At 41.3% G+C, this 27,407-nt stretch overlaps 2 protein-coding genes across 7 annotated transcripts in view; one reads left to right on the top strand and one right to left on the bottom strand.

Annotated features, from left to right (window-relative positions):
- The window catches only part of PCSK5 (proprotein convertase subtilisin/kexin type 5), a 470,824-nt gene that overhangs the window by 957 nt on the left and 442,460 nt on the right, over positions 1-27,407 (top strand). Inside the window, exon 1 of one of the 6 annotated variants that reach the window (XM_078366053.1) lies at positions 4,737-4,863. The exons of the other annotated variants lie outside the window; for them this stretch is intronic. Within the exon in view, the coding sequence (XP_078222179.1) occupies positions 4,858-4,863 (6 nt within the window). The 5' untranslated portion in view covers positions 4,737-4,857. Of the gene's footprint in view, positions 1-4,736; positions 4,864-27,407 lie in introns of those variants that run through there. 6 annotated transcript variants of the gene reach the window in all.
- LOC144578083 (uncharacterized) lies at positions 66-3,064 on the bottom strand. Its single transcript, XM_078340227.1, has 4 exons — positions 3,001-3,064; positions 782-1,252; positions 468-583; positions 66-271 (listed from the first exon to the last, which is right to left on the bottom strand). The coding sequence occupies exons 1-4, from the start codon at positions 3,062-3,064 to the stop codon at positions 194-196; spliced, it is 729 nt and encodes a 242-aa protein (XP_078196353.1). The 3' UTR covers positions 66-193.

Consider the following 27,407-nt stretch of genomic DNA (forward strand, 5'->3'; position numbering starts at 1 on the left):
ATAGTGCCTCCGTGGTGGTTTCAGAGACGGCTGGACCTTTTGACACAAAAAGTCGAGTAACACTAAAAATCCGAGGCAAAGTCTCAGAGGGTGATCGTGGGGAGAGGGGGAAATGAGGTCTTTTGGGGGATAGGGGGTGAGCGCGCCTCTGATGCCGACGGGGAGGGAAAGCCTTTCCTGCTCAGACCTGAATTTAGCCCAGAAAGAAGTTTCCTCTTCTTGGGCGAGAGAACCGCTGGCGCTGGAGAAGCCGGAGGCGCGGGGACTGGAGCTGCAAGGGAGGAAAAAAGAGGGGAGGGAAGAGGGGGCGGGACCCTGTGTGAGCGCAGATTTAGGGGAGACCTCTAGGCTTCTTTGCCTTAAGCGAGGTCCGCTTGGGGGCTCCCGGAGGGGAGTTGGAGTGAGGAGGTGGGAAACTTCCGAAACCTGTTGACTGGGTTCCGCTCCGGGAAAGCAAGGAGTCTTACCCCGGACGGAAGGTGCCAGGCCTGGAGGCTGCGCTGTGGGGCGAGAGTTGGGCAGGCAGCAGGGGCGCGGGGTTTTTGTGGGGTGTCACTTGCGGGGTTTTGGCAGAGCTTCGATGCTAGGGAGAAATGCCGATAAACTAAGGTGATGCTATGAGGACGATTGGAAGTGTAACGGATTTGGAAGTACTCCGGATTCAGTGGTCTTGGCTTCCTAGTTCTCTTCCCCCCACACCCCTGTGAGAAATGGGGGTAGAGAGGGCTATGAAAGTGGGTCCCAGAAAGTACCCCCCCCCCACACGCACGCACATACACACCGCAAGTATCTTTGGGGCTGGCCGGAGGAGCGTTCCCTGGCTGGGCTCTGGCGAGAATCCGCCGGAATGGGAGGTGATGGATGGCGCCTTTCCAGGAGGCGCGCTTTGGGGGACTGCCTGGGGTGCACGCACCCCTCGCACGTGCTCTGCCAGGGGGAAGGGAGAGGGAGGTGCTGGCTGGTGCCAGTGGAGTGGTAGAGTACGGACAGTTTCTGAGGCCACTGCGTTCCACGCCCAGGAACCCGGGGACACCCCCTACTCCCCGCTGCCTGGGGAATGCGGCGCCTGGCGAGGAGGCAGAGCTGCCGTCGCTGCATCTAGAAGGAGCTGGGGAGCGCGGGAGTGTTCCGAGGAGCAGGAGCACAAGATCTTGCTCTTTGCCCGCCCAGAGGGAGGACTCATTCCAGAGAAGCCAGCCCTGTGGAGAACTGAGACTAGGGCAAGGGGCACGGTTTGTATTCCCTCCCGCCCCTGGAAGTGAGGAAGTAAGGGAAGCCAGCCAGATTTTGTTGCTTGAGTGCCTGTTGTCTGCGGAAGATTTCCATTCTAAAGGCTTGTTGGGATTCTACTGGCTTCTTTTTCTCTGGAAGAAAGCACCGAGTCCGTTCAGGTCTTGTTACATGAACTTAAAGTTGGGCACTGCCTATGCCCTGAAAGTAGCTAGTAGTATTAATCATCTCGGGTTCTGCTAATACTGAACATCTCACACCTGCCAGGCATTTTTGAAAGAATAGATTCTTGAACGTACCCTTCTTTCCTAATCTCAAAACAACCTTGTTTGGCAAATGTCACCTCACATACAGGAGATGAGGAAACAGACCAGCTGGACAGTGGCAAAGCCATGATTCAGATCTGGGACTCTGACGGTTGCAAGCCCACTCTCCCTTGGATCCTGCCTTTAGGGAACCCTTCCATCCTATAGGTGAAGGCGGAAGTAAGTAAAAAATCTCCATTTCCCTGAATTCTGATTTTCCAGTAGACTAGAAGCAAATATCTGGTCTCAATTCACAGATATTTAGTTCAAACAAACCAAGATTTCTTGACTTGAAGAACAAGGGCAGAAACAGCTGTTACTTCTCTGAATTAAATGAGCAGAACTGGTATATTACAGAATCTGGCATAGTGAGTTGGGAGAAATTGTCACCCAACCCGTTTTTGAACAAGCCAACATTGCAATGTCCTGCAACCTCTGCCTGACTTTTTACATAAGGCCTTATAATGAAGATTTGTGGCTTTGCATTAAAAAACTAATACTAAGAAAGTTTACATACAAATAACACCAAAGATGATTTATTGTGGTTTTTACAGCGCCGATGAGGACATTTAGTGCTTATAGGGATTACGGAGGACCCCCTAAACCAGTGTAAAAAGATCAGCTATTCTACAGTGGAGAGCATTTCCTCTGTAGATCAAAGGAGCTTAAGCCTATGCTAAGTCTTTGGGGTGGTAAATTGAGTTCACACGTGCAATATCATTGCACTGTAAGGGCCAAATGTATTCCTTTTTCATCCTTTACTGCTCTGACCTTTCAACACTTTAGACATCCTTTTGTTTTTCTTTTTCCATCAGTAAAGCAGCTGTGAATCAGTTGAGGGCAGTAACTAATTTGCCAATGTCTCTGGAATGTTAGGTTTTTTACCCATTTGGGCTTGAGGTCTCCTCTTATATATTGCAAATTGGAACTGAAACTTGTTATTATTTCTGAAGCCATTTAGTAACCTGGTAGTATTTTTTATATCTTCAGTATGATATTCTAGGTGAGTAAGGTAGTGAATTTTCACCACAGTAAAGGTACGGTTTTGACTATTTACTCAGAATATCAGTATAATGTTTTGTGTAGCATCTTGGCTTTAAAAGTCTCCAGAGGTAACATTTCTGGCTTGGGGATTTCTATGGAGAAGAATAGTTGTGCCTCTTCTGTTCATAAAAGATGGGATGTGCAGAGTAACACAAGAAGCCAACAAACAAGCAAAAAGGACATGCTTGACTTTCAGAAGGGAACACAAATGAGAATTTTCTTGCCCTTATTTATAGAGCTAGCATGTGTTTTCACAAAATGTTTATATTTTGTGAATGATTGTGCCTTGAAATCCTGCAATAATAATACTTAAACATAATCATTGTTAGTTGTGGTCATGTTAGCATATATATTATATTTTGGTTGGTATCAGAATCAGAGTCAGAATGCCCTGCTTTTCTTCCCTACAAGTTCTGACTACAAGCCGTCTTAGTATCTAATCGGACAAGCACCTTCTGAGCTGCCCGAGAGTAGGAGGTGTGCATGCCTATTGACCTGCACAGGAATGGAGCAAGAGGCCTTTGTCCTCACTCACTAATCATGTGCTCTGATCCTTTAAGCTAACAATCTACCGGTTAGAGAATTGAAATGATGTAAAGGAATAAGACCTGACATATTGTTAATTGTGGACCTCCGTTTAGACTAAATCTACAAAGAAGAATTAATGTCTGGCTATTAGAATTCAGGGAGAAGGTCCCCTGTGAACAAACAGATTGTTTGCAATGTGCAATAGCTGTACTTATCCTTCTGTGAGTTGCTTATAATCCTTGATTCCAGCCGGAGATTACCAGTAGTAAAGCCCCCTTCCCCAAACCACATAACAATTTGAGTAACACATTTAAAGGATAAAACTAGATTCAAGCCATACTGGGGAAATATTTTACCTAGAGCCCCCCTGTTGACAGCATGTGGACTTGGAAACTCTGGAGAGGCCACTTTCAAGGCTGTGAAAGCAGGAAAGTCACTGAACTTAATGGAGCCTCTGTTCCTTCATCTGTAAAATGATAAATCTCTAGATAATAGAGTGAGTTAACTATGCATTGCTCAGCACATAGTTAGGCTTGCAGCGAAAGGTTTGTTTAATCTGAATCTGAGGAGAAAGGTCAAAATAAATGAGATCCAAAATTTTAGATAAGGAGAAAGGAAGACATTTTAAAAATGGAGATGCAAAATGTGAAGATCAGGAAAATAAATTTTTGAAGATTGAATTGCAAGAGCTATATCACTGTTTTGTAGGCAGGGAAAATGATTTTCCTTTTCAACAAGCAATTTAAAATATTAATAGTTTAAAAATAGTTTTATGTTAGATTCTAAACAATTAGGATTGATTTCCCTGGGAGGGCCCTCTTCCCTCATTGATCCTTGTCATAGACCATGAAAGGTTATAGGATCAGCATACTGCAGATGGACGAAAGGGAGGAAAAATACCTGAGAAATTTTGTTAAATTATATTTGCATTTACATTTTATTTTTCATTCTGAATGTAGTTTGTATGAGTAAAGCTAGAAGAAGCATTTTCCAAGTAGGTAGAAAGAGATACATGAGAGGAAGAACTTTGTTCAGAGATGTCCTGAACACCTCCCACCCTGCTGATTAATTTTGAGCTGTGAATATTACAGGATGCTTGAAAGGCTGATTCACAGTGGGCAGTGAATTCTGGGTGCTTATGGATAGTACTGGAAATAGGGGATGTGGTTTGTCTGATGAGTTGTATGGAAGTGGATTGTGCTTGTCTAATAAATTCTTAGGCATTTTGTAAACAGGAGAGTTAATTGGTGCTGTAGTCCCAGGTTGATCTCTGGATGATACATCTGGCTTTGCACAGGGTAGCTCTTTATGCGCAAACACCTTAGCCCTGACCCCTGCCAGCCACTCTCATATGCATATATATATATATATATATTTTTTTTTTTTTTTTTTGAGATGGAGTCTCACTCTCACCCAAGTTGGAGTACAGTGGCGCAATCTCAGCTCACTGCAATATCTGCCTCCCAGGTTCAAGCGATTCTTCTGCCTCAGCCTCCCTAGTAGCTAGGACTACAGGCACATGCCACCACACCTGGCTAATTTTTGTATTTTTAGTCGAGACGGGGTTTCACCATGTTACCCAGGCTGGTCTTGAACACCTGACCTTGTGATCCACTCACCTCGGCCTCCCAAAGTGCTGCGATTACAGGCGTGAGCCACCACACCCAGCTACATATTTCTTATGATGAAGCCAATGAAGGAATAGTAGGGGAACCTTTACTGGAAAAAGCAATTTGGAGTGCGTGGCCTGATGATGGTGAGTCTGTTGCATTAACCTCATAGATAAGGAATGCCTTGTATGTGTTCATTGGGGATTTTGGGGGTCTATTTGAAGTGAAAAACTGCATCTTTGTAAGCCTAAAGGTAGCTGACTTTGCCTTATCACTGTCTATCATGAGCTTATATCCATAGATCATAACCTTAAAGGTCAGCCAGAGAAACAGGGTAGCATGCTGGGAAAATTTTCAGCAATGTCTGACTCTTTGTCTGAGAGAGGGAGTCCTGACCCAGAAATATCCCCTGGGCAGGGAGGAGTATTTGTGTTGTCGGTTCAAGTTATGTGAAGCAGTGTCTGGTTTTCACCAAGACTAAAGTATCTCCAGGCATCACTCTGCATTGAGATTTCATTATTCATTTAATTCAGGTTGTAACCAATGACAAAAAAGCTGACTTTAGCTTCCTGGCTGATAAAAGTAAATGCTTATAGACATTCATGCATGCTAGAATACACACACACACAGACCTATATATAATACATACACAGATATGTATGTGTGTAATATATGTATATGTACACAACATATATATGTCAATTTTTATTTTTACCAGAGTAAAATAACTCATGTAGTGTTCTCATTAGTTTCAACAGATTATCTATCTCTACATCTAAGAGTACCAAGAAGGAACAATCAATGCCAATAAATTCTCGAATTTGAGTTCATACTGGGAGTAAAATTGGATGGGAAAGAAAACAAGACTAAAAGGCAGGTTTGAGTGAAATTCCAGGGTCTTTACTTTTATCAACCAACCTGACCCTCTGTTCTTCATTTTTCATATAGGGAAACATAATACCTACTCCATCCATCTCATAGGGTTGCGGTGAAAATCAGGTGCCCTAGTAGTAAAGATAAGTGTGTATATAGCTCAAATAAGCCATAGGGAGCATTAGATGATCTTTAGAGACACTGAAGAGATGCAGAGGCACTCAAAGGAAAATAACAACATGCAGTGACTTTCTAGATTCTTGTGATTGTCCATGGGGATATAATGGGGACTGAAAGGAAGAGGAGTAAGTGATGTGCCTGGACAATGTGTAAGACGTTGTGATAGCTGTACTTTCCCTCCAGGAGCCATGGAGTCAGGGCTGGGGCGAGGGCAACTGACAAGAAAATCAGCCAGCTAAGGCTCCCGTCTCCTATTGGATAGCCCTTGTTTATAAGACATACAGAAATATGAAGGTGGCAAGATTTTCTTTCTTTTTTTTTTTTTTTAAGATAAAGTCTCTCTTTGTGGCCCAGGCTTGAATGCAGTAGTGTTGCTATCTCAGCTCACTACAACTGATGCCTCCCAGGCACAAGCGATTCTCCTATCTGAGCCTCCGGAGGAGCTGGGATTACAGGCACGCTACCATTCCTGACTAATTTTAGTATTTTTAGTAGAGATGGGGTTTCACCTTGTTGACCAGGCTGGTCTCGAACTCCTGACCTCAAGTGATCTGCCTGCCTTGTCTTCCCAAAGTGCTGGGATTACAAGCCTGAGCCATCAGGCCCAGGCACAATTTTCTATTTAAAGTATGAAAACATAGTCTTTTAGTTTGACTCCAGTGTGATCTGTGTAGAAGACTAGTGGGAAGTAAAACTGAAACATAATAGGCACATGAGGAACAGAGATGGACTCTTTCAGGTGCAAGTGTCAAAAATCAACCTCATACTGCTTAAGTAAAATTAACAAACAAGCAGATAAGCAGACTGGGCATTTGTTGGTTTAAACAGATTCACATGCATTTATGTGCATTTATAAAAGCAGAAGCTAAACCTATTTTGTAGTCAGACTTTACCTGATCTGCACTTTCTTCATCACAAAACCTGCCCTGACCTCAGCTGACATTAATTAGGCCATGAATTTGTTTCATTGCAGAAGTATGAATGAGTTTGATTGTGGGGACATTGCCCTTGATCCATGGAGAGGTGTAGGTAATACTCGAGTATGTGCCTCATTGTGCTTTTCTCACCTGATAGAATTCTGAATTCTGAAACATATTTAAATCCAAGAGTTTCAAAAAAAAAAAAAATGATTGTGGGCCTGTCCAGCTGAAAAGCCAGAGGTAGTGCTAATGTCAACTATTTCTCCTTTTCCCTCAAAAGGCACTTTCCAGAAAGCAGCAAATTCATGTGCTTCTTAGTACCTTTCTTATCCAGTATTGAAGTTAACCCCTGAAAAAGACTCCTCATTGGGTGGGGTCGTATCCCCACATCTGGGCCAAAGATCACTTTGTCTAGGAGGGTAGCAATATTTTGATGGGCGAGCTTGGGTCCCATATCCTCCTTTAAAGGGAGATGTTGACATTTGATGAGCAGTCCACCAGTTGGGTAGGGACGGTTCCCCAAAGGAAAGTGGGCTGCTGTTACTAGAATAAGAGAAAAGCGATGTGAGATAAGGAAGAAACCCACCAGAGATCAGGTTTTGTAGGTCCTAATTCCTAGGCTAGAGAGTTTCAATGTTATTATTTAGGATAATTTTATACTGAAGATCCCTGAGAAGGAGAGACAATAACCCACTGATTCCACCACCATGAGTCTACCATGTAACATATAGATCAGAAAACGTTCTCTGTTCTCGAGGAGCTAGAACATTTTCATCAGTAACTATCATTTAGTAAGACAAATAATAATGGACTTCTGGGTAGTGTAGGATGGTTCAGCCATGCCTTGGGAGAGTCTGCTGGCAGTAGTGTGCATGATGAACTGAATGCAGAATGGCAGAGTAGTGATTGTGTTGGCAAAGATTATTGATAATGAAAACAGGAGCCGTGACAATGGAAAGATTTGGAAGTTCCTGTAGAGGATGATTCAATAGGGCTGGGTAACTAAATGGAAGTAGGGGATGAGGAGGAGGGAGAATGTGACGATAGCTGCAGTGTTAGCCTAGGGGCCAGGAGAATGGTGGACCTTTTTGTAGAGTTAAGGCAGTGTGCAGGATCATTTTTGAGAACAAAAGGATAGGCCCAGCATTAGTTTTCTTTTAGATTTATTTGTATTATATATATTTAAGGTATACAACTTTTTTGATATATACATATACAATGAAATGATTATTACAGGTAAGCAAATTTACATATTTATCATCTTCCATAGTTACCTGTTCTTTTTGTGGTAATCTGTGTGCTAGGCTCTTCGCAAATTTTCAGTAAACAATACAGTATTATTATGTTGTGTATCCCTAGCACTCCTGCCACACATTCCATTTCTAGACAGATTCATCCTACATAACTGTGAGTTTGTACCCTTTGACCTTCATCTCCCTCCTCCCCCTCCTTACCCCTGGTAGTCACTGCTTTACTGTTTATATGTAGTCAACACTTTCCCCCCCAGATTCCACATATAAGTGGGATCACCAACATTCTTTTTGTTGGAAGATAGAAGGACATGCAGATAGCAATGTCTAGTAGGTGGAAGAACATTTAATTTGGAGTAAAAATTGGCCCTCATCAACCTTAGCATAAAGGAAGCTTGTGGAAGGGCTTAGCATTGTTAAGAGATGAAGCATGAAGAGAGGGGAACTGAGAAGAGAAGGCAGAGAGGAGAATGTCTCCACTTAGGGATCAAGGGAGAATGGGGGTAGATTAAAGGGCTGGGGAGGCCAGGAAGATTCAGAGAGCCATGGGCTGAAAGGGTAACTCCTTTGGAGGGTGTGCAGTAGTAAGAAGTTCTATAGAAAGAATCCAGGAGGATGTGTGTTAAGTGATAAGACGGCTTCCAGTGCTCTTAGCAGCAGTGCTTGATTGGATAGTGGAGTGGAGGTCAGAACAGTTTTTCTTTGCCCATTGGCTTCTACCCACCTCCTGGCCTCCATTTCCTCCCTTCATCTCTTTCTAGCCAATGTGCTGAAGTAGTTAGGATCATAGGTTTAGAATTAAAAGGGTTCGAAACCTAATATTGTTCCTTCCTAACTGGGGACCCTAGATAAGTGTCTTAAACTCTCTGTTCGTCAGTTTCGTCATGTGTGAAAAGGATATAATAACAAGAGTGATTCCCCATACAATCATTGTGATGAGTTAAAAGTAGCTAGAATAGTACCTGGCACACACATACTCAGTAAATGAGTTATTACATCTCATTTAAAATTATTTTGGCTGGGTACAGTGGCTCATGCCTGTAATCCCAGCACTTTGGGAGGCTGAGGCAGGCAGATCACTTGAGGCCAGGAGTTTGAGACCAGCCTGGGTAAAATGGTGAAACCCCTTGTCTACTAAAAATACAAAAATTAGCCAGCTGTGGTGGCACACAACTGTAGTTGCAGCTACCCAGGAGGCTGAGGTGGGAGAGTTGCTTGAGCCTGGGAGGCCAAAGCAGCAGTGAGCTGAGATCACAGGGGCACCAGTGAGCCGAGATCACGGGGGCAGCAGTGAGCAGAGTGCCACCGCACTCCAGCTTGGGTGACAGAGCAAGACTCTGTCTCAAAAAATATGTATATATATTTTTTACCCTGCAGCAAATCAGTTCACCCCATTAATTATTTTTCACCTCCCCATTCACTCTCAAGTGAATGGGGAGCTTCCACTAGCTGGTGAGCTTTTTGAGAGGCTAGTGCCTCATTCATGATTGTATCCCCAGCACCTAGAACAATGTGTGGCACAGGAGAAACACAATGGGCATGGGGGTAGGGGTTATACAGGGATAAGTGAAGAGGAATAAAAAATCTGTCTGGAAAGGAAGAGAAATGTTGGTGCCTCGGACCAAAGAGGAAGGAAGGGCGAGTGGCGAGTCAGAGGAGTTCTGCTGAGGAGAAAAGGAAGTGTAGAATGGCCTCAATCTCAGTCACTTAAAAGGACTATAAATCGTTCTACTATCAAGACATATGAGCACGTATGTTTATTGCAGCACTGTTTACAATAGCAAAGACTTGGAAGCAACCCCAATGCCCGTCAATGATAGACTGGATAAAATAACGTGGCACATACACACCATGGAATACTATGCAGCCATAAAAAGAATGAGTTCATGTCCTCTGCAGGGACATGGATGAACCTGGAAGACATTATTCTCAGCAAAGTAACACAGGAACAGAAAACCAAACACCACATGTTCTCACTCATAAGTGGGAGTCAAATAATGAGAACACATGGACACAAGGAGGGGAACATCACACACCAGGGCCTGTCAGGGGATGGAGGGCTAGGGGAGGAATAACATTAGGACAAATACCTCATGTATGTAGGGCTTAAAACCTAGATGATGGATTGATGGGTGCAACAAACCACCATGGCACATGTATACCTATGTAACAATCCTGCACATTCTACATGTATATCCCAGAACTTAAAGTAAAAAAAAAAAAAAGATGAAGACCACCTGTGGCAAGTTGAGGTGGGGACGGGGGCGACTGGGTGAAATGGATGTCTGGATACTTGACTTTTTTGGAAAACTTTTAGGAAATGCTGATAACAGTCAATGAGTGATGACTATATAAAAATGTGCCAAATAGCAATGAGGTTATTTGCTGCTTGTCCTTAGCCATTGCACAGGGAGTAGTGATTAAATGAGTGAGTGAAGAAGAAATGAACCAGTCTGTATTGTTTTGTGCCTTTCTCACTAATGTTCAGGAGACTGAGATTAGAAAATGACAAAACAGACCGTGCACAGTGGCTCACACCTGTAATCCCAGCACTTTGGGAAGCCGAAACGGGTGGATCACCTGAGGTCAGGAGTTCGAGACCAACCTGGCCAACATGGTGAAACCCCATCTCTACTAAAAACAGAAAAATTAGCTGGGCATGATGGCGAGTGCCTGTAATCCCAGCTACTCAGGAGACTGAGGCAGGAGAATCGCTTGAACCCAGGAGGCAGAGGTTGCAGTGAGCCAAGACTGCACCACTGCACTCCAGCCTGGTGACAGAGCAAGACTTCATCTTAAAAAAAAAAAAAGAAAGAAAAGGACAAAACAAAGAGTTTGAATTAATCAGAGCAAGAGAGAAGGAGAAAGACTCTGGGAAACTAGGAGGCAAACATTTCTTGAATATGAAAGGTGCCACCTCTGAAGTGGTTGACCACAGGCTGTAAGGAAGGTAGTGGGGCCAAAATAGGACTATTGGACCAAAGGAATTGGCTGGGTGTAGGGGCTTTATGAACAAAAGAAAAATGGATGGCCAGTTTGATAAGAGTGGTAGAAGCAGAAACATGAGCGCCATCCCAGAGAGTATTTTAATTTTCTGTAAGCTACTAGCTAGAGTTTTTCTGCTTAATGATAATGTCCAGGGTGTGGAGATGCAGAGAGATGACCAGACAGAGAACAGGCAAAGGCTAACGGGTTGAAACAGTCAAGAAAGAGAGGCTAGACTATTTGAGGGGTTATCAGTGTGTAGAAGAAGAGGATTCTAAGTAATTTGTGCTGATGTATCCACTGGGCAGATAAACATGAAGCTTACCCTGCATTTCATTCTCTTTGGATAAATGTAGGTATTATCTCTCTGCTTTACACATCTGTGTGCTATTATTTGCACTGCAGGTCCCATACCAACTTAAGGGATAAAGACAGACACATGGGTTATTGCTTTCAACTCCCAAATGCACCTTCCCATATTTGGTTTAAAAACTGAAGATTGCATTGAACACTGAATATAGAGGGAACAGTGGAAACAGAGAATGTAAAACCAGGACATAATATTTAAGGATGATTTTTAAAATGGTCTACACAAGCTCACATTTTAGGTTGACTTTTAGCTTAGGTTGTCACATGGTCTACTTTCCATCTCAGTATTATGACAGGTAATTATAACTCTAACTTATTCACATGTCATGTATTCGGCCCTTTATAAACATATTTTATATAGTATGGTAAAGCTGTATTCCAGACATGCGTTTCATGTATTCTTAGCCTAAACTTTACCACCTTATAGGAATACAGATATACTTTTAAATATGAGTCTTTAAAATTATTTGTAGATTGCTCTATCTCATATAACATTTTTAGATTATTCTATATAATAATCTTGTTTACATTTGTATGACAATCTGATTGCTAATTTAGGTTAGCATTATGAAAGAAGTATTTAAGTTTCTATTTCAATTTTCTGTGCATTATGTGAGAGGTTAATTCTATCCTGGGAAAATTAGATTTTGGATACCATGCCAGCATTGAACCTAGTTAAGATTTATTAAAAGCAAGTCTTTCCTTGTTGCCTTTCCCAGTATGACAAAGTGTTTATATTCTTTCTCTGTGTGTGTGTGCGTGTGTGCGTGCGTATGTATAAATATATGTATCTCAAATAATTACTTTAGGGATGATATTTTTGTAATAAGTACTTAAGATCTGGTATTTTTCTGTACTGAGAAGCTCTTACAGCTGTAAAAATATACCAGATCTCTCCATATCCATGTTCCCATGATTGTACCTTGTTTTCTCTGGTGGGAGTTCCTCAACCAAAATAAAGCTGGGTAGTCTGAATACAGAGCAAGGAAGAGAGATCATCTCAGGGCCTTTAATTTTGTAAGCAAATATCCATAATGTAAATTTAGAAAGATACTGCTTACTCATCCTGTGCCTATTCTAGTTTCATTTAACTAATATGTTTGTGTGTCGGGCGGGAACCCCATTCATCAATTTCAAAGTTTCTCAAGAGAAAACAAAATTGTAGGCCACTTAGGATTTATTACAGGCTAGCTTCCAGCAAAACCTTTTCTCTTTTATGTTTAACTATGGAGCATCTTTCTATTTGATGCTCATGGACCAATTACCAAATGCTGCATTCTTTGACACATCACAGGATGATGTCATTGCTTCTGGGCTGGTTGGACAATGCTGGGAACCAGTAAAGGAAACTCAAAGCTGAAAACAGGTGACTTGAGTCACCCTTGTAGATTCAGCCCTGCCATGAATTTGTCACATATTTATGAGCCAGCCACAGGTTTCCTTTGTCATAAAAGATTAATTCTATTTATTGTTTTATTTAAAAAATAGTTATTGAGGGACACTGTCAAAAAAGTAAAAGGACAATCCACAGAATGGGAGCAAATATTTGCAAATCGTATCTAAGGAGGAATTGCAGCCAAAATATATAAGGAATTGTCACTCTCAATAATGAAAGACCAGCTGCCCAATGAAAAATGGGCACAAATGATCTGAGTAGACATTTTTCCAAAGCATATATGCAAATGGCCAAGAAGCACATCTAAAGATGTTTAACGTCATCAGTCACCAGGGAAATGTAAGTCAAAACCTCGGTAAGCTACTGGTTTACACTCACTAGGATGGCTATAATAAAAAAGATCATTCCCATTGTAAACGCTGCAGTTTACAATGGGAATGTGCTAATGGGAATGTAAAGCTGTGAGACCACTTTGAAAAATTATCTGACCGTTCCTCAAAAGGTGAAACATACGGCTACTGTATGACCTAGCAGTTCACTCCTAAATGTATACCCAACAGAAATGAAAACATGTCCACACAAAATCTTGTAAGTAAATGTTCACGGTAGCATTATTCACAAGAGCCAAAAAGTAGAAACAACCCAACTGTCTATCACCAGATAAATGGATAAACAACAGATAAATGGATAAACAATGGATAAATGGATAAACAAAATATAGTGTATTCATATTAATATCATGAAGTATTTTTTCACAATGGAAATGAAGTTCTGATACATGCTACAATGTGGATGAACCTTGAAAATATTATGCTAAGTGAAAGAAAGCAGTCACAAAAGGCCACATATCGTATCATTCTGTTTGTAGGAAAGGTCCAGATTTAGCAGAGGTCTATAGAGACAGAGGTAGATTAGTGGTTGTGTAAGGCTGGAAGTGTTGGTGGGAAATGGGGAGTGGCTGCTAATAGGTATGAGATTTCTTGGAAGGTGAGGAAATGTTCTAAAATTGATTGTTGACCAGGCTCATTGACTCTTGCTTATAATCCCAACAGTTCAGGAAGCCAAAGTGGGAGAATCGCTTGAGGCTAGAAGTTCAAGACCAGCTTGGGCAGTAAAATGAGACCCTCTGGTCTCTACAGAAAAAAAATAAAAATTAACAGGACATGGTAGCCTGTAGTCCCAGCTACTTGACAAGCTGAGGCAGAAATACGGCTTGAGCCCAAGAATTTTGAGGAGCTGTAATTATGCCACTGCATTCCAGCCTGGATAACAGCAAGACTCTGTAATAATAATATTAAAATTGATTATGGTGATTTTTGTACAACTTTGTGAACATGCTAAAAACAATTTAATACTCTACTTGAAAGCAGGGGTCCCTAACCCCCAGGCTGTAGACTGATACAGTCTGTGGACTGATATAGTCCGTGGCCTGGTAGGAACCAGGCTGAACAGCAGGAAGTGGCAGGTGAGCTGTTCCACCTCCTGTCAGATCAGTGGGAGTGTTAGATTCTCACAGGAGCACAAGCCCTATTGTGAACTGTGCATGTGAGGGATCTAAGTTGCATGTTCCTTGTGAGAATCTAACTAATGCCTGATGATCTGAGGTGGGACAGTTTCATCCCCAAACCATCGCCCCCTCCCCATGTGTGGAAAAATTGTCTTCCAGGAAACTGGTCCCTGGTGCCAAAAAGGTTGGGGACCACTGCTTTAAATGCGTGAATTGTTTGGTATGTGAATTATATCTCAATACAGCTGCTAAATAGTTATTGGGTACCTATTTTATTAGCCATTCTACTGGGCACAATATAACCACATTTGTCTGCTCACATGGTGCTTGTATCATAGTGGGGGGAGACAAGTCATAAGCCAGTAATGACATGAATAAAATAATTTCAAATTATGATAAGTGCTGTTGGAAAGCAACATGTTAGTAGAATAAAGTGTGATCACGGGTGAGAGAACTCCTTTCGTTGGTCAGGGAGACTCACAGAGGAGGAAACACTTGAGCAGATACCTAATTTTAAGAAAGTACCAGCTACACTGTAGTCTGGAGTTGGACAAGGTCTTTGTAAAGGAGATAGCAAATGCAAAGGCCTCTGAGGAAGAGAAGGCCAGGCAGGGTAAATGGAGACTAGGTAACAAGGAAGAAGAGGTGGAGCTTGGGATTGGAGAGGATGATCGTAAGGCTTAATTTTGGTGATGTCATTTCCCTGTTCAGAAGCCACCAGTAGCTCCCATTTGCCTATCACATTGCAATGGAGTCCTTCTCTAGGCTTTTAAAGGCCTATACCTACTTGTCCTGAAGTATTTTTTCCATCATTTCTCCTACTCTTTCCCTTGCTAAAACTAGACTGACCTTCCCATTGTTCCCCATATATTTTGCTCAATGCTTTCCTGTTGCTGTGTCAGTCTTTCCACCTGGGTTATTCTCCTGATCTCTTGCTCCTATGGAAATTTAATCTCTTCTTGAAGACACCTCTCAAATGTCACCTCTTGTCTATGGCCATACTAGGCTGAATGCGCCCTGTCTCATCAAATATCACTTCTTTACCTACATTTTGCTTTGGAAGTGTAGGTAAACTATAGGTATAGGTAAAATAGCTCTGATTTTTAACTTGACTGACTTGCATAATAGCTTGCCCAAAATTCTCTTAGGGGATTAAATATAGTTAAGTTTTCTTTTATGTTTTTCTTCTACAGGGATTTAATTATTACTCGGTAGCATATAGTGTAGGGTCTCTGTACACATAGTCATTAAATATTGGTTGAATTCTAAAGTATTTTACAGATGTGGAATGTACATACAATGTAAAATAAATATGAACACTGGAGAAAAATTACAAAAAAATGCTACACCATCAAGAATGAAATCAACAGTACATTATATATTCTATAAAGGGGTATGGTAAAAAGCAGTGGTCTAGCATTGATGAATCATTTGTGTGTGGATACAGAAGTTTAGGCTTCCTGGGAAATAGCCTAGCCCTTAACTTTTAGCAGGGTCATTCTTCTGATTTTGACTTCTATGAGCATGCCTGGTGTGAGAGTGAGAGTACACAGTGTGACAGCCTCCACTCTGAGAGCCAAATCCCAGATTATCCTACAACTGTGATTGCTTCTCTATGGATCTTGGTGAACCCTAGGAACCCTTCCGGCTGTGACCATCTCCCTGGGGTAGCAGTGAAAGTCTTTTGTCTATTGGAGCAATGGGAAGAACCGCACAGAGTTCCCTAATGAGGGAACTGGTCAGTAGTAAGAAACAATTTCTGATCACCGGCAAATTTTACTGTATATGAGAAGTAGTAGAAGTAGCAAAAACAAGCAGGTTTGGCACACATGAAAGGTCCTAAGGCTCTGTATCAAATAAGTTGTAGACTTGTCACGGTCAGAGGCTCATGGCAGGTCCTAGCTGGATTGGCCTTTTAATCACCAAACACTGAAGTTAAATCTGGAGAGGAGGAGGAATTGCAGACTCTAGAACAAACAGACATAAATTAAGCCCTGCAGCTCAGTCCTTAAGGAGTGGCTTCAGAAACATCCTTGGAGATAGGAAACAAACTCAGGACAAATAGAACAAATATTTATTGGGAGTTAACTCCCTTTAATGATAAAAGGAACATTCTCTTGGTTGGATGACATGGCCAGAAGCCAATCTCTCAATAGAGATGAGTCTCCCCATTTGACCTCTTTTCTTTTATCAGATCCAAGCCGCAAATGTCCAGGCCTTCAGGCTTGGGCAGATCGAGGGAAAGGTGAGTTCTATTTTCTAGGTCAGATAAAGGAGCAATGGAAAAGCTAAGCATTTTCATGGGATGTATGGTCCAGAGTAGAGCTATTCCTTCTTCACAATTGTGATAGACCTTTTGTAAGTAAGGCCTTTGTCACTCTTATTTGGATTATTGTGCAAGTCTTACCCTGTCCCCACTGTCTCTCCCTTTCCTTTGGTCAAAAAGACTTGACTTCTTCCTCTTCCTTTTTCTTCTCTTTTCTTTCTCTTCCTTGTTTTATGTTTTCAACATCATTCAACCTAACTATTTTGCCATTCTGTGCACATGAACTGGCTTGTCCTGCTTTTCTGCCTCTACTTATGTCATGCTTCCTGCCTGGTCATCTACATGTCCAGATCTCGCTGTGTTTTACAAAGTCCTTCTCAGATGTCATTTCCTGAAATGAAACTTCCTATGGCTAAAACCTCCTTTGTTTAAACTCTCATTGAACCTTATATACTTCTTTTTATTGGCATTTGGCATTTTCATCTTACATACTATCTATCTATCTATCTATCTATCTATCTATCTATCATCTGTCTATCTATCTGTCTGTCTGTCTGATTTTCTCTCCTCTGCTAGATAGTAATCCCCTTAAACATAGGATTTCTTGGCTGATTGCAGTGGCTAATGCCTGAATCCCAGCAATTTGGGAGGTTGAGGTGGGCAGATCACCTGAGGTCAGGAGTTCTAGACCAGTCTGGCCGACATAGTGAAACCCTGTCTCTACTAAAAGTACAAAAATTAGCCAGGCATGGTGGTGTGCACCTGTAGTCCCAGCTACTCTGGGAGGCTGAGGCAGGAGGATCGCTGGAACCCAGGAGACGGAGATTGCAGTGAGCCAAGATCGTGCCACCCAGCCTGGGTGACAGAGCAAGACTCCCATCTCCAAAGGAAAAAAAAATAAACAAGATAGGATTTCTGTGTGGTTCACCTTTGTGTCTCAGCTGGCACCTAGAAGAGTTTTCTGCAGTTAAAATGCCCTCAGAAACATATTCTAAAATGGATAAATGGCAGTGGGCAGAGCCAGGCAGAGAGTAAATAAATCGTGCAGCAGTTGTTAGTACTGCCCACTGACTGTTTCTGGTTCTCTCCCTCGGCTGTGTTATAAGATTGAATTTCCCTATATGTGGTGTTGAGCATGTCCGGGTGACTTCTGTTGGCCAGGGAAATGTGAGCAGAAGTGACACGTGTCCCTTCATTTACAGTCAGTGAGTGATTTGTGGTGAGTGCATCTGCCCTGTGATTGGCAAAGCTCCAGATGGTGGATGCTTCATTAGTCTCGGTCCTTGAGGGATGTGATGAGCAGCATTCCCAGCCCAGTGCACCATAGATACATAATATGAGCTAGAAGTAAACCTTTTTTTTTGTTTTAAGTCACTGAGATTCGTGGGATCCGTTCACTCCAGTGGAACCTAGTCCATCCTGACAAACACAAAAGACCAAGCTCAGTAGTTTTGTCCTTAGCCTTGCATGCAGTGTAGACTAAGACATGTGATCAAAGGTGAGAAAAAGATTGTGATACTCTGGATAAGAACCCTGTGATGTAATAGGGCGACCTTAGTGATCTCCAGCATATGTTTTGCTGATTATTAAATTAGTAATTATGTATATCCAAAAATATCAGAAGCCACTTATTAGGTATTTCCAAATGTGTATATATGATTCTGCTGTTTAGAGATTTGCATTTCCTAAAAGAAACCCTAAAGGTCCTAGAGCTTAATTGCCCTCAGAGTTGCAACTTTGTCCTCCCATTATATATTGGCCTTGCCAGTTTTTGGATGAGACTTATTCTATGAGTTCAAATAGACCTGTTAATCACTGGTAAGCCTCATTAGAAAATTCAGAGTTTGTTTGTTTTTCTCTTTCCAGGAAGACAGAAACTTAATAAGTTGAAGATTATCTTTTATTCTTTCCTATCAGTTAAAAATAATATTAATTTTGTACTCCAAAAAATCGTTTAATAGAGAGCTCTGTTTGTTATTTGCTATTTGCCAATAGCACTTGCTTGTGCCTTCGCTGAGGGCCACATTGTGCTTCCAGAATTATGACACTCACTGCTACAGAATCCACTTCAATTTGCCTCTCCATTCCAAAGGACGTTATGCTTTAGTGGTGAGAGAACTGGCTTCACAAACATGTGGGTATCTGTTCACTCACTGATTTATGTGATGTGGACACAGTGGGGAACATCTGAGATTTAAAATATGATGGCCTGAATTTTCAACTGTTGAAATGAATCCAAAGCAGCAGATTTTTCTTCTTTGGCAAGACAGAAATTGAAGCAACATGCAGTGATTTGGTTTGCCGATCTGCGATCTGTTAAAAATCTGAATAGCTTAAAAACCGGGAGACTAAAATCTGCATAATGTGAAAAATATTCTAAAGGTCACATGGTTGTAAAGTCTTAGGCAAGCTAGGCATCATGAAACTGGAACTATTTTTTGAGGTAACTGATACATTGCATGTGAACATAGAGTTTTTTGTTTGTTTGTTTTTGCTAAGACATTCTATTGCCAAAGTAGTTAAAATCTTATTTTGTTCCATGTAATTCTGAAAAGGCAGAGTTTGTAGAGAACCCAGGAAGTCTTTCTCTCACTTTCTAGTCTCTCACCTTTGGAGCTCACGGCTGGCATTTATTTGTTTCTTTCACTTGTGAGTTTTCTCTTTGCCGTCGTCCTGTCCTTCAACATTCATTGCAGATATTTTAGAATGCCCACACTAAGCTGAGCACTGTACTAAGCCTGAAGATGCAGCAGTATACAACATTCTTGGAACTTAAGGGCTCATCAGAGTTCATCAACTTGCTTCGAAATAAATCACCTGATCCCTACATTCTTGGAACTTAAGTGCTCATCAGAGGAGTTTATCAACTTGCTTTGAAATAAATCACCTGAAACTCAGTGGCTTAACACCACAGTCATTATTGTTTCTGAAGCTCTGAGTTGACTGGTAGGTTCTTTAGCTGATTGCTTGGTCACCTGGGGCCTGGCTGGGCTAGGATGGCCTCACTTACATATCTGGTGATTGGTGCTGGTTGCTGGTGCTGGCTTGGGTTATGGAGAGTGGTGGGGTACCTGGCCATTGTGTTTCATTATTCAGCCAGCTAGGTATCTTCCCATGGTGACAAGAAGGTATCCCAGCAGCTAGAAAGAGGTAACCTCAATATGCAAAGTGCTTTTCCAATTTCTGCCTGTGTCTTAATATGCCATAGGTCAAACCAAATAATATGACCAAGCCTAGCTTCAAGAGGCAGAGATATATATTTCATCCCTTGATAGAGTTGCATAGAATTTGTGGTCATATTTTGCAGTTTATCAGAGTGATTGGTAATAATCAAATGAGTAAGAAACAAAAGGTATGTCAGATAGTTGTAAGTGCTGTGGCTAGAGAACAGGAAAGGATAAAAAAGAACAAAAAAGCAGTGAAGAGGGGAACAGAGACTGGATAATTTTTTTTCAAGTGTAAACAGGCTTAGGAAGCCTTCATGGAGAAGGTAGGATGAGCAAATACGTGAAAAAGGTAAGGGAAAGAAATGAGCCTTTCAGATGCCTGGAGGAAGCACATTCTGGTTGAGGGAACAGCCAGTGCGAAGGCCGTGGATGGGAGAGAACCCTACTATGTCGGAGGCATGGCAAGAAGCCCAGTGATGCTGAGTGAGCAAGAGTGTGGTAGAAGATGGGCTGGAGAGGCAACGGGAGTGGGTCAGAGAGACGGGTTAGATTTTGAAGGTTGGTGCTTTTCACAGTCTCATGTGCACCTGGGGATCCTTTTTAAATGTGGATTCTGGTTTAGTAGATCTGAGATGGGGCTGAAGGGTCAGCATTTCTAACAAGCTCTCAGCTGTTACCGCTGCTACTGCTGCTTGCTGTCCTGAGACAATGCTTTGAGGAAGAAACCTGTAGATCTTTGCAGACCCTTCATGCGCTGTCAGTACTTTGGATTTTCTCTGAGTGAGTAGGGAAGCCATTAGACAGCTTTGAGCAGACATGTGACCCGTTCTTTACTACATGATAACAGAAGGTAATTGTTGAGAATGTGTAAATAGATACACACAGTCTAAGGAATGACATCAGTCTGTAGAGAACATTGTCTGTTTAGCTTGCCTTAGCTTCAGTCATCTGAATATCATTTCCACTACAGAAAGTTTTTTTCCTCTGCTCTTTTGGTAAATGGCAAAGGGACCTAGCTCTGGACACCTCCCCACCCCACTCTCATTTCAGATCCTTTCTAGAATGAACCTGCTCTGTCTCCTTGTAGTTGCTCAAGCCCTGACTTTATGGAACTCTTCTTACTTAACCTTCTCTTTCCCTGAGTCTCAGCTCCCTGACTCAGGTGTCTCTCAATCCTGGCTACTTGTTTCAAACAAATGGGAGCCTTGAAAGACGACTTCAGAGAGCCCAGTTAATTGGGTTTGGGTGTGGTCTTAAATCTGCAGCCAGGGTTCAGAACAAGGACGGAAACGTTCTTCTTCACCACCTGGTATGTTGGCTGTTCCCACAGAGCTTGGAGCTTCTCTTTCCCAGAGGAGTCCACTGTCCCTCCACTCTGGTCTGAGCCTTTTCTCTTTTTATTACCATCAAAGCACATGAATCATTAGCTTATTTTCAACCCTACTGCATTTTGATGCGTCCGTAGTCAGATTTTGCCTAATTACAATCATTTGCACTTGAGGTAGGGGATGATCGTCATTTCGCAGCTACAGATATGTAAGTATCTAAATATTTGTCGATGTTTGGTGTCACGTATTTGTGCTTTTGCTTTTTAAATGTAATTGATTCTGTAGAGGCCCTGTCCACATAACAAATCTTTGAGTAAACTTCAGGGCCTTTCCCAGGGGATACTGGGAACACAGGCTGGTGGAAGATTATTTGGCTTCAGGCTACATACTTATGAGATACCTTCCAATGAGTTTTTAGATACAGTTTTGTGCCCTGTCTGGATTGAAATAGTGTTCATTTACAAACTTTCATCTCGCGTCTCATTACCACATCTCACTGCTTCTATACACCAAAAGCTAATACACATTGTGCATTCCAGAACTATCTGGTGAATAGTATAGGTGTATTTGGAGGTTACATGTAAATATTGAAATTAAATAAGCTACATATTTTGGCATTCCTTTTTTTGTAATATAGTAGGAACCTAATACAGTAATTCCTACTGTATTACAAAAAAAAGGAATGCCAAAATATGTATATAGAGGTAGCCAGGGTCTGTCTCAAACTTCGCAAGGCCCTTCTTAAACTCTATATTATTCCTTAAGATAATTTTTTTCTCCTCTTTTAATCCAAAATATATAGATAGATAGATAGATAGACAGATAAATAGATCTTATTTTTAGGTCCAGTTTGTTCTTAAATGATTTGTAGTTTTCCAATCATTGGAGGAAATAAGGAAAAATGAAAGGCAGTGCAAAATGTTATCTACAAATTGTGTCACAAATTTGCTGTATCATCATGTACCCGGAATGACTTGGCTGTGCATCATTAACTTGTAACAGATTTAAACTAATTATTAACTCAACCAGATGGATTTACTTGAGTGTTATCATAAAGGGCTCTGAGATGTGAGAGTATGACAGAGTTCCATAAAATTTATTGCTTGAATCTTGTTGGATCCAGTGTTCCATTAAAGCACTGCCTTTTGCCCCCACAGCACCACGTCAGATTTGGTTGTTACTTACTATCAGGAAGAGTGTGTTTAAATTAATGGTAATTTATTTGTCTTGAAAGAAATGCCACTTCCAACAGTCCATGGCTTTACAGGAGCCTAATACTAGTGTCCTAAAATATAAATGACCCTTAGGTAGTTTTAGATGACCCAATGACCTAAAACCCAGTGACTATTGGGTTTTAGAGTTGGGAGCAAGAATGTCACCTGGCCTCCTCATTGTAAAAATGAAAAATCTAAGTCCTCTATCAGTATGGAGAGAACACCAAACTGGTATTTAGCAGACCTGAGTTCCAGTATCTTCAAGCTCTGATTTTGAAAGCAGCTCCTGAGAGTTGCCTCATTAGTAGCATAGTGAAGCTTTTCTATTCCTCAGGATCCTCAGTAGGATGTATATATTTCTTTAATAATTCCTGCTAATAAGTCTTGTATTTATCAGGGCCTGTGTTTCTTTAGGAGATACGTGTGGGGAAAATTGGTCAAGAGAGTTAGCATGTATAGGTATATAGCATAAGCCAATAATTCAATTTTAGAGGAATTTTTTTCCTTAGTTCTGTGAAAATCTGACTTTTACACCCCTTTCATTAAACTACCTTGATAAGAAATGAAATATTCCACACTTTGACACAGCAAAAGGTGTGAGGAATAGTTTACTCTTCTACCTTAGGAATAAGGTGAATGACTGATTGAATGGCTAAAAGATGCCCATCTTGGTGTGTCCCTTGGAACCAGAGAACTCTTTCCTAGGGGAAGTTAGAGGGCTCATCTTGGGGAGGTGTGCGTAGTGATGACTTTTCAAGTAGGAATGTGACTGTGTTATAATGGGGAAACCAACCCATGAATGCAGTGCTAAGGGCCAGCAAGCTAACCTTGGCTATCCTTGGCTGATTCTGACTGTATTATATGGTTTGTGAAATTGTGTGATGAGGAGTAAGTTGCTGCATCCATCATGTTGAGCAGCCTGTTCTGTTTATGTGTCTGTGGAAGTTATACAAGTAACTAAAACAATAGTATAGAGACATATCTGCATATCTAATGCAATCACTGTTAAGATTCAAAATTAACATAATACATTTGAAATTGAAGAAAGTGCTTGTGGCTGTGGGAACCCTCTTTGTCACTTTAGTTTGTTGGGGCTTTAAATTTTTTTCACAACTTAGTGACAGACTGTTGGCATGTTAAAACTAAGAGGGTTGGTTGAGGGATAACACGGGGAGAAATGCCAGATATAGTATGCACCTAAAGTAAAATAAATAAATTAAAAAAAAAAAACTAGGAGGGAGGAAAACTTGTGAAGCCCTGTTCTTTCACTAAATTACCTGTGTGTATTTGAACAACGCAAATGTAACAATCAGGCAATATCCAGTGTTTGGATATTAAAGTAATTCATAGATTGATTTTCAGTCATGTAGAAGCCTCTGATAGAAGCTTTTTATATATAGCACCACCATGCCCAGCTAATTTTTGTATTTTTAGTAGAGACGGCGTTTCCCCATGTTGGTCAGGTTGGTCTCAAACTCCTGACCTCAGGTGATCTACCTGCCTCGGCTTCCCAAAGTGCTGGGATTACAGGCATCAGCCACCACACCTGGTCGCTTAATATATATCAAATGCACTTTTTCTTCATTTATGCAGATAATGTGGAATTGTCCAGATAAGTATATGTTTTGAGTTACTACGAAAGTCTCTAAATGTTGCAGTGATTCTTTTGGTAAAACACTGTATTGAATTTATCTTTTAGGTCAACAGTAAGTACTTAGGAATGATGGAAGAGAAATGCTTAGAACTCAAATCTAGTAATCTAGTGCTGGAAGTTATTTTTTTTTTTTTGAGACAGAATCTCACTCTGTTGCCCAGGCTGAAGTGTGTGATCTCTGCTCACTGCCACCTCCGCCTCCCAGGTTCAAGCAATTCTTCCTCAGCCTCTCGAGTAGCTGGGATTACAGGCCCACCACAATGCCCAGGTAATTTTTGCATTTTTAGTAGAGACTGGCTTTCATCATGTTGGCCAGGCTGGTCTCGAACTCCTGACCTCAGGTGATCCACCTGCTTCACATCCTTCCAAAGTGCTGATCTAACTTTCTATTTTATGAATACAAACATTTATTTGGTAGGCATAGTGGCCATTTAAACTCTCTTTTTTGGGTTTGTTTGACATGTATTTAAACTAAGCAAGCTGGTGAGATAAAGGTCAGTGGACTTGTTATGTTAAGAAAGAAAATTGCCGGGCGTGGTGGCTCACGCCTGTAATCCCAGCACTTTGGGAGGCCAAGGCGGGTGGTTCACGAGGTCGAGATCGAGACCATCCTGGTCAACATGGTAAAACCCCATCTCTACTAAAAATACAAAAAATTAGCTGGGCATGGTGGCGCGTGCCTGTAATCCCAGCTACTCAGGAGGCTGAGGCAGGAGAATTGCCTGAACCCAGGAGGCGGAGGTTGCTAGGTGAGCCGAGATCGCGCCATTGCACTCCAGCCTGGATAACAAGAGCGAAACTCCGTCTCAAAAAAAGAAAAAAGAAAGAAAATTAAGAGCTTAGGACTTTAAAGCCAGGCTCAGAAATTGTTGAGATAAAGATATTAGTCTTAAAGTTAATCAGGTCAGGGTTGAAACTTTAATAAAAATTGAAAATATGACTCCAAGCATCAATTACGATATACTTTAGCATTTAGCCTATTTAGGTTTAATCTAGTGGGATAGTGAAAATAACACTGAGCTTGGTGTCAGAAAAATCTTGTTTCTTTCTCTTCTATTAGTATAGACGGGTAAATTACTGAATTTAGTTAGCTGAGCCTCAGTGTTATTATTTCAAAAATGGAGATGTTTATTGGGCAACCACTCTATCCCAGCCATTGTGATAGGTGCTGGCAATATAGTTTTTTTTTTTTTTTTTTTTAGAATGGAGACTTGCTTTGTAGCCAGGCTGGAGTGCATTGTGGTTCAGTTTTGGCTCGCTGCAACCTCTGTCTCCCAGGTTCAAACGATTCTCCTCCCTCAGCCTCCCAAGTAGCTGGGACTATAGGTGCATGCCACCAAGCCCAGCTAATTTTATATATATATATATATATACACACACACACATATATTAGTAGAGATGGGGTTTCACCATGTTGGCCAGAATGGTCTTGATCTCTTGACCTCGTGATCCGCCTGCCTTGGCCTCCCAAAATGCAGGGATTATAGGCATGAGCCACTATGCCCGGCCTATTGCCATGTTTTTAAAGTGAATGAGAAAATAAACAGCCCGACCAGATAAAGAGTAACTGGAGAAGGCAATTTAGCAGAGAGGCCAAAGAATACTTTGACTTCTGAAGAAGTGATATTTGAGAGCTTAAAAGCTTAAAAAATGAGAAGGAATTAAGAAGCAAGAGATCGTAGCTGGGTGCGGTGGCTCACGCCTGTAATCCCAGCACTTTGGGAGGCTGAGGCAGGTGGATCACAAGGTTAAGAGATCAAGACCATCCTGGTCAACATGGTGAAACCCCGTCTCTACTAAAATACAAAAAATTAGCTGGGCATGGTGGTGCGTGCCTGTAATCCCAGCTACTCAGGAGGCTGACGCAGGAGAATTGCTTGAACCCAGGCGGCGGAGGTTGCGGTGAGCCAAGATCGCGCCATTGCACTCCAGCCTGGGCAACAAGAGCGAAACTCTGTCTCAAAAAAAAAAAGAAGCAGCAGCAAGAGATTGTAAAAAAGGGAATTCCAGGCAGCTGGGGCACAAGTGTAAGGGTTCTGAGGCTGGAAGGAAGTCCAGTGGGTTGGTGTGTAGTGAGTGAGGGCCAGGGGGAGGTAGTAGGGCATGTTATTAGACAGGTAAATGGAAGCCAGCTATGATAGTCCCTTGGGTCAAATAAAGGCATTTTTTATCTAATTATAAAAGTAACAGGAAGTCATTGACAAGTTTCACAAAGGGGTGATATTATCTTACATAAAACAATGTAAGGGAAAACACTTTAAAGATGGGAAAAGCATATGAATCTAAGCAGTTAATATTGGTGTTACATAGGATAAGACGGACAAAGCCATGTGGCCCGAGGAGTTATTTATCCTGTTTACAAGGTTGTGAAACTGTTGCAATGGGCAATCACATATGGTGCTGAAACAGACAGATAATCCAAAACACTTGGCATTTTTATATGTTTTGGGAGCAAGTGTGTGTGAAGGTGAAAGGCAGCAGATCTATCTGGGTAATATTTTAATTAAGCTGATATTCAAATTTTTGTTGCTTTGAGCATGTGTCTACTGAAGAACCATGTGTCACCTGGGAGCTAGCATCAGATTCAATATTTGCCCCTAGGCAATTCAAAGAGTAGATGGTTTGTTTAGGGGATTTATAGTCCGCAGATATCATGGGCAGATAGTATGAGTAAAGCCGAACCCCAAGAGAAGACATTGATAATTTAATGCAAATAAAGCCTTGCTTTACACATTGCACGTATCTGCTGATATAATTGTAAAGATATTTAGGACTACTTTATTTATCTTGCTTGTGTTTGATGAACTCCTGTTAAGCCTGATAAGAATAACATTTTGCTACTGAGATATCTGTTGAGAGATCTAAACATTTTACTTGAAAACAGGAAGGAAAATTCAGAAATAATTATTGGTCCTTCTATTTAGGAAGTGAAGCTAAGAAGATCATCCATCTAACGTAGAACATGGCAGGATCTAATGGTTACAGGAAGACAACTTTTAATTTTTAATAGTTACAGTTATCAGTATGCATGTCATTTGGGAATTTTTAGTTCTGAAATTTTAGTAACTTGGTTATGAAGCAAAACTGAGTTTCTCAAGATAGTCTCTCATAGGTAACTATACTTCTTTTAATACTGTGAACATTATTAATGTTTTTCATTATCTTCTGGATTTGAGTTTGGATAAAACTCTTCTTGAAATGCCATTTCATTTTAAACAAAGATTGGTCCCATGACATTATAAAAGAATAAAAATTAATATAGATTGGGTGAGTATATGCAGGGTATATTTGTGCTTTATCTTGACTGCACAGGTCAGGATAGATGATAATGTGCTTGTACCCTTTGTTGAATGTTGCTTCATCAACCCTGTTGGTGACCTCTTTCTCACCTCTTACATTGAATTGGCTGAGCAGGTGATGACTAGATTCTGATTCAGTTAGGGTGGGGCTCATTCATGTGCATTTCTGCCAAGCTCATAGGCGATGCCAATGCCGCTGGTCCAATGCTTCTGGCTACAGGGCCACACTTTGAGAGCCACTGATTTATAGATTTTGTTACTTATTTCAAGACATTTATATTA

This window comes from Callithrix jacchus, chromosome 1 (assembly GCF_049354715.1).
Source record: "Callithrix jacchus isolate 240 chromosome 1, calJac240_pri, whole genome shotgun sequence".
Lineage (NCBI taxonomy): Eukaryota > Metazoa > Chordata > Mammalia > Primates > Cebidae > Callithrix > Callithrix jacchus.

What these genes read in the sequence shown, in the direction of transcription:
- LOC144578083 (XM_078340227.1), bottom strand. Translation starts at nt 3,064, where the DNA reads ATGCACACCTCCTACTCTCGGGCAGCTCAGAAGGTGCTTGTCCGATTA. An exon ending in ATTAGATACTAAGACGGCTT is followed by an intron (nt 1,253 to 3,000) that starts GTAGTCAGAACT and finishes CCTCACTTCCAG; the next exon opens with GGGCGGGAGGGAATACAAAC. An exon ending in CAGCCCCAAAGATACTTGCG is followed by an intron (nt 584 to 781) that starts GTGTGTATGTGC and finishes ATTTCTCCCTAG; the next exon opens with CATCGAAGCTCTGCCAAAAC.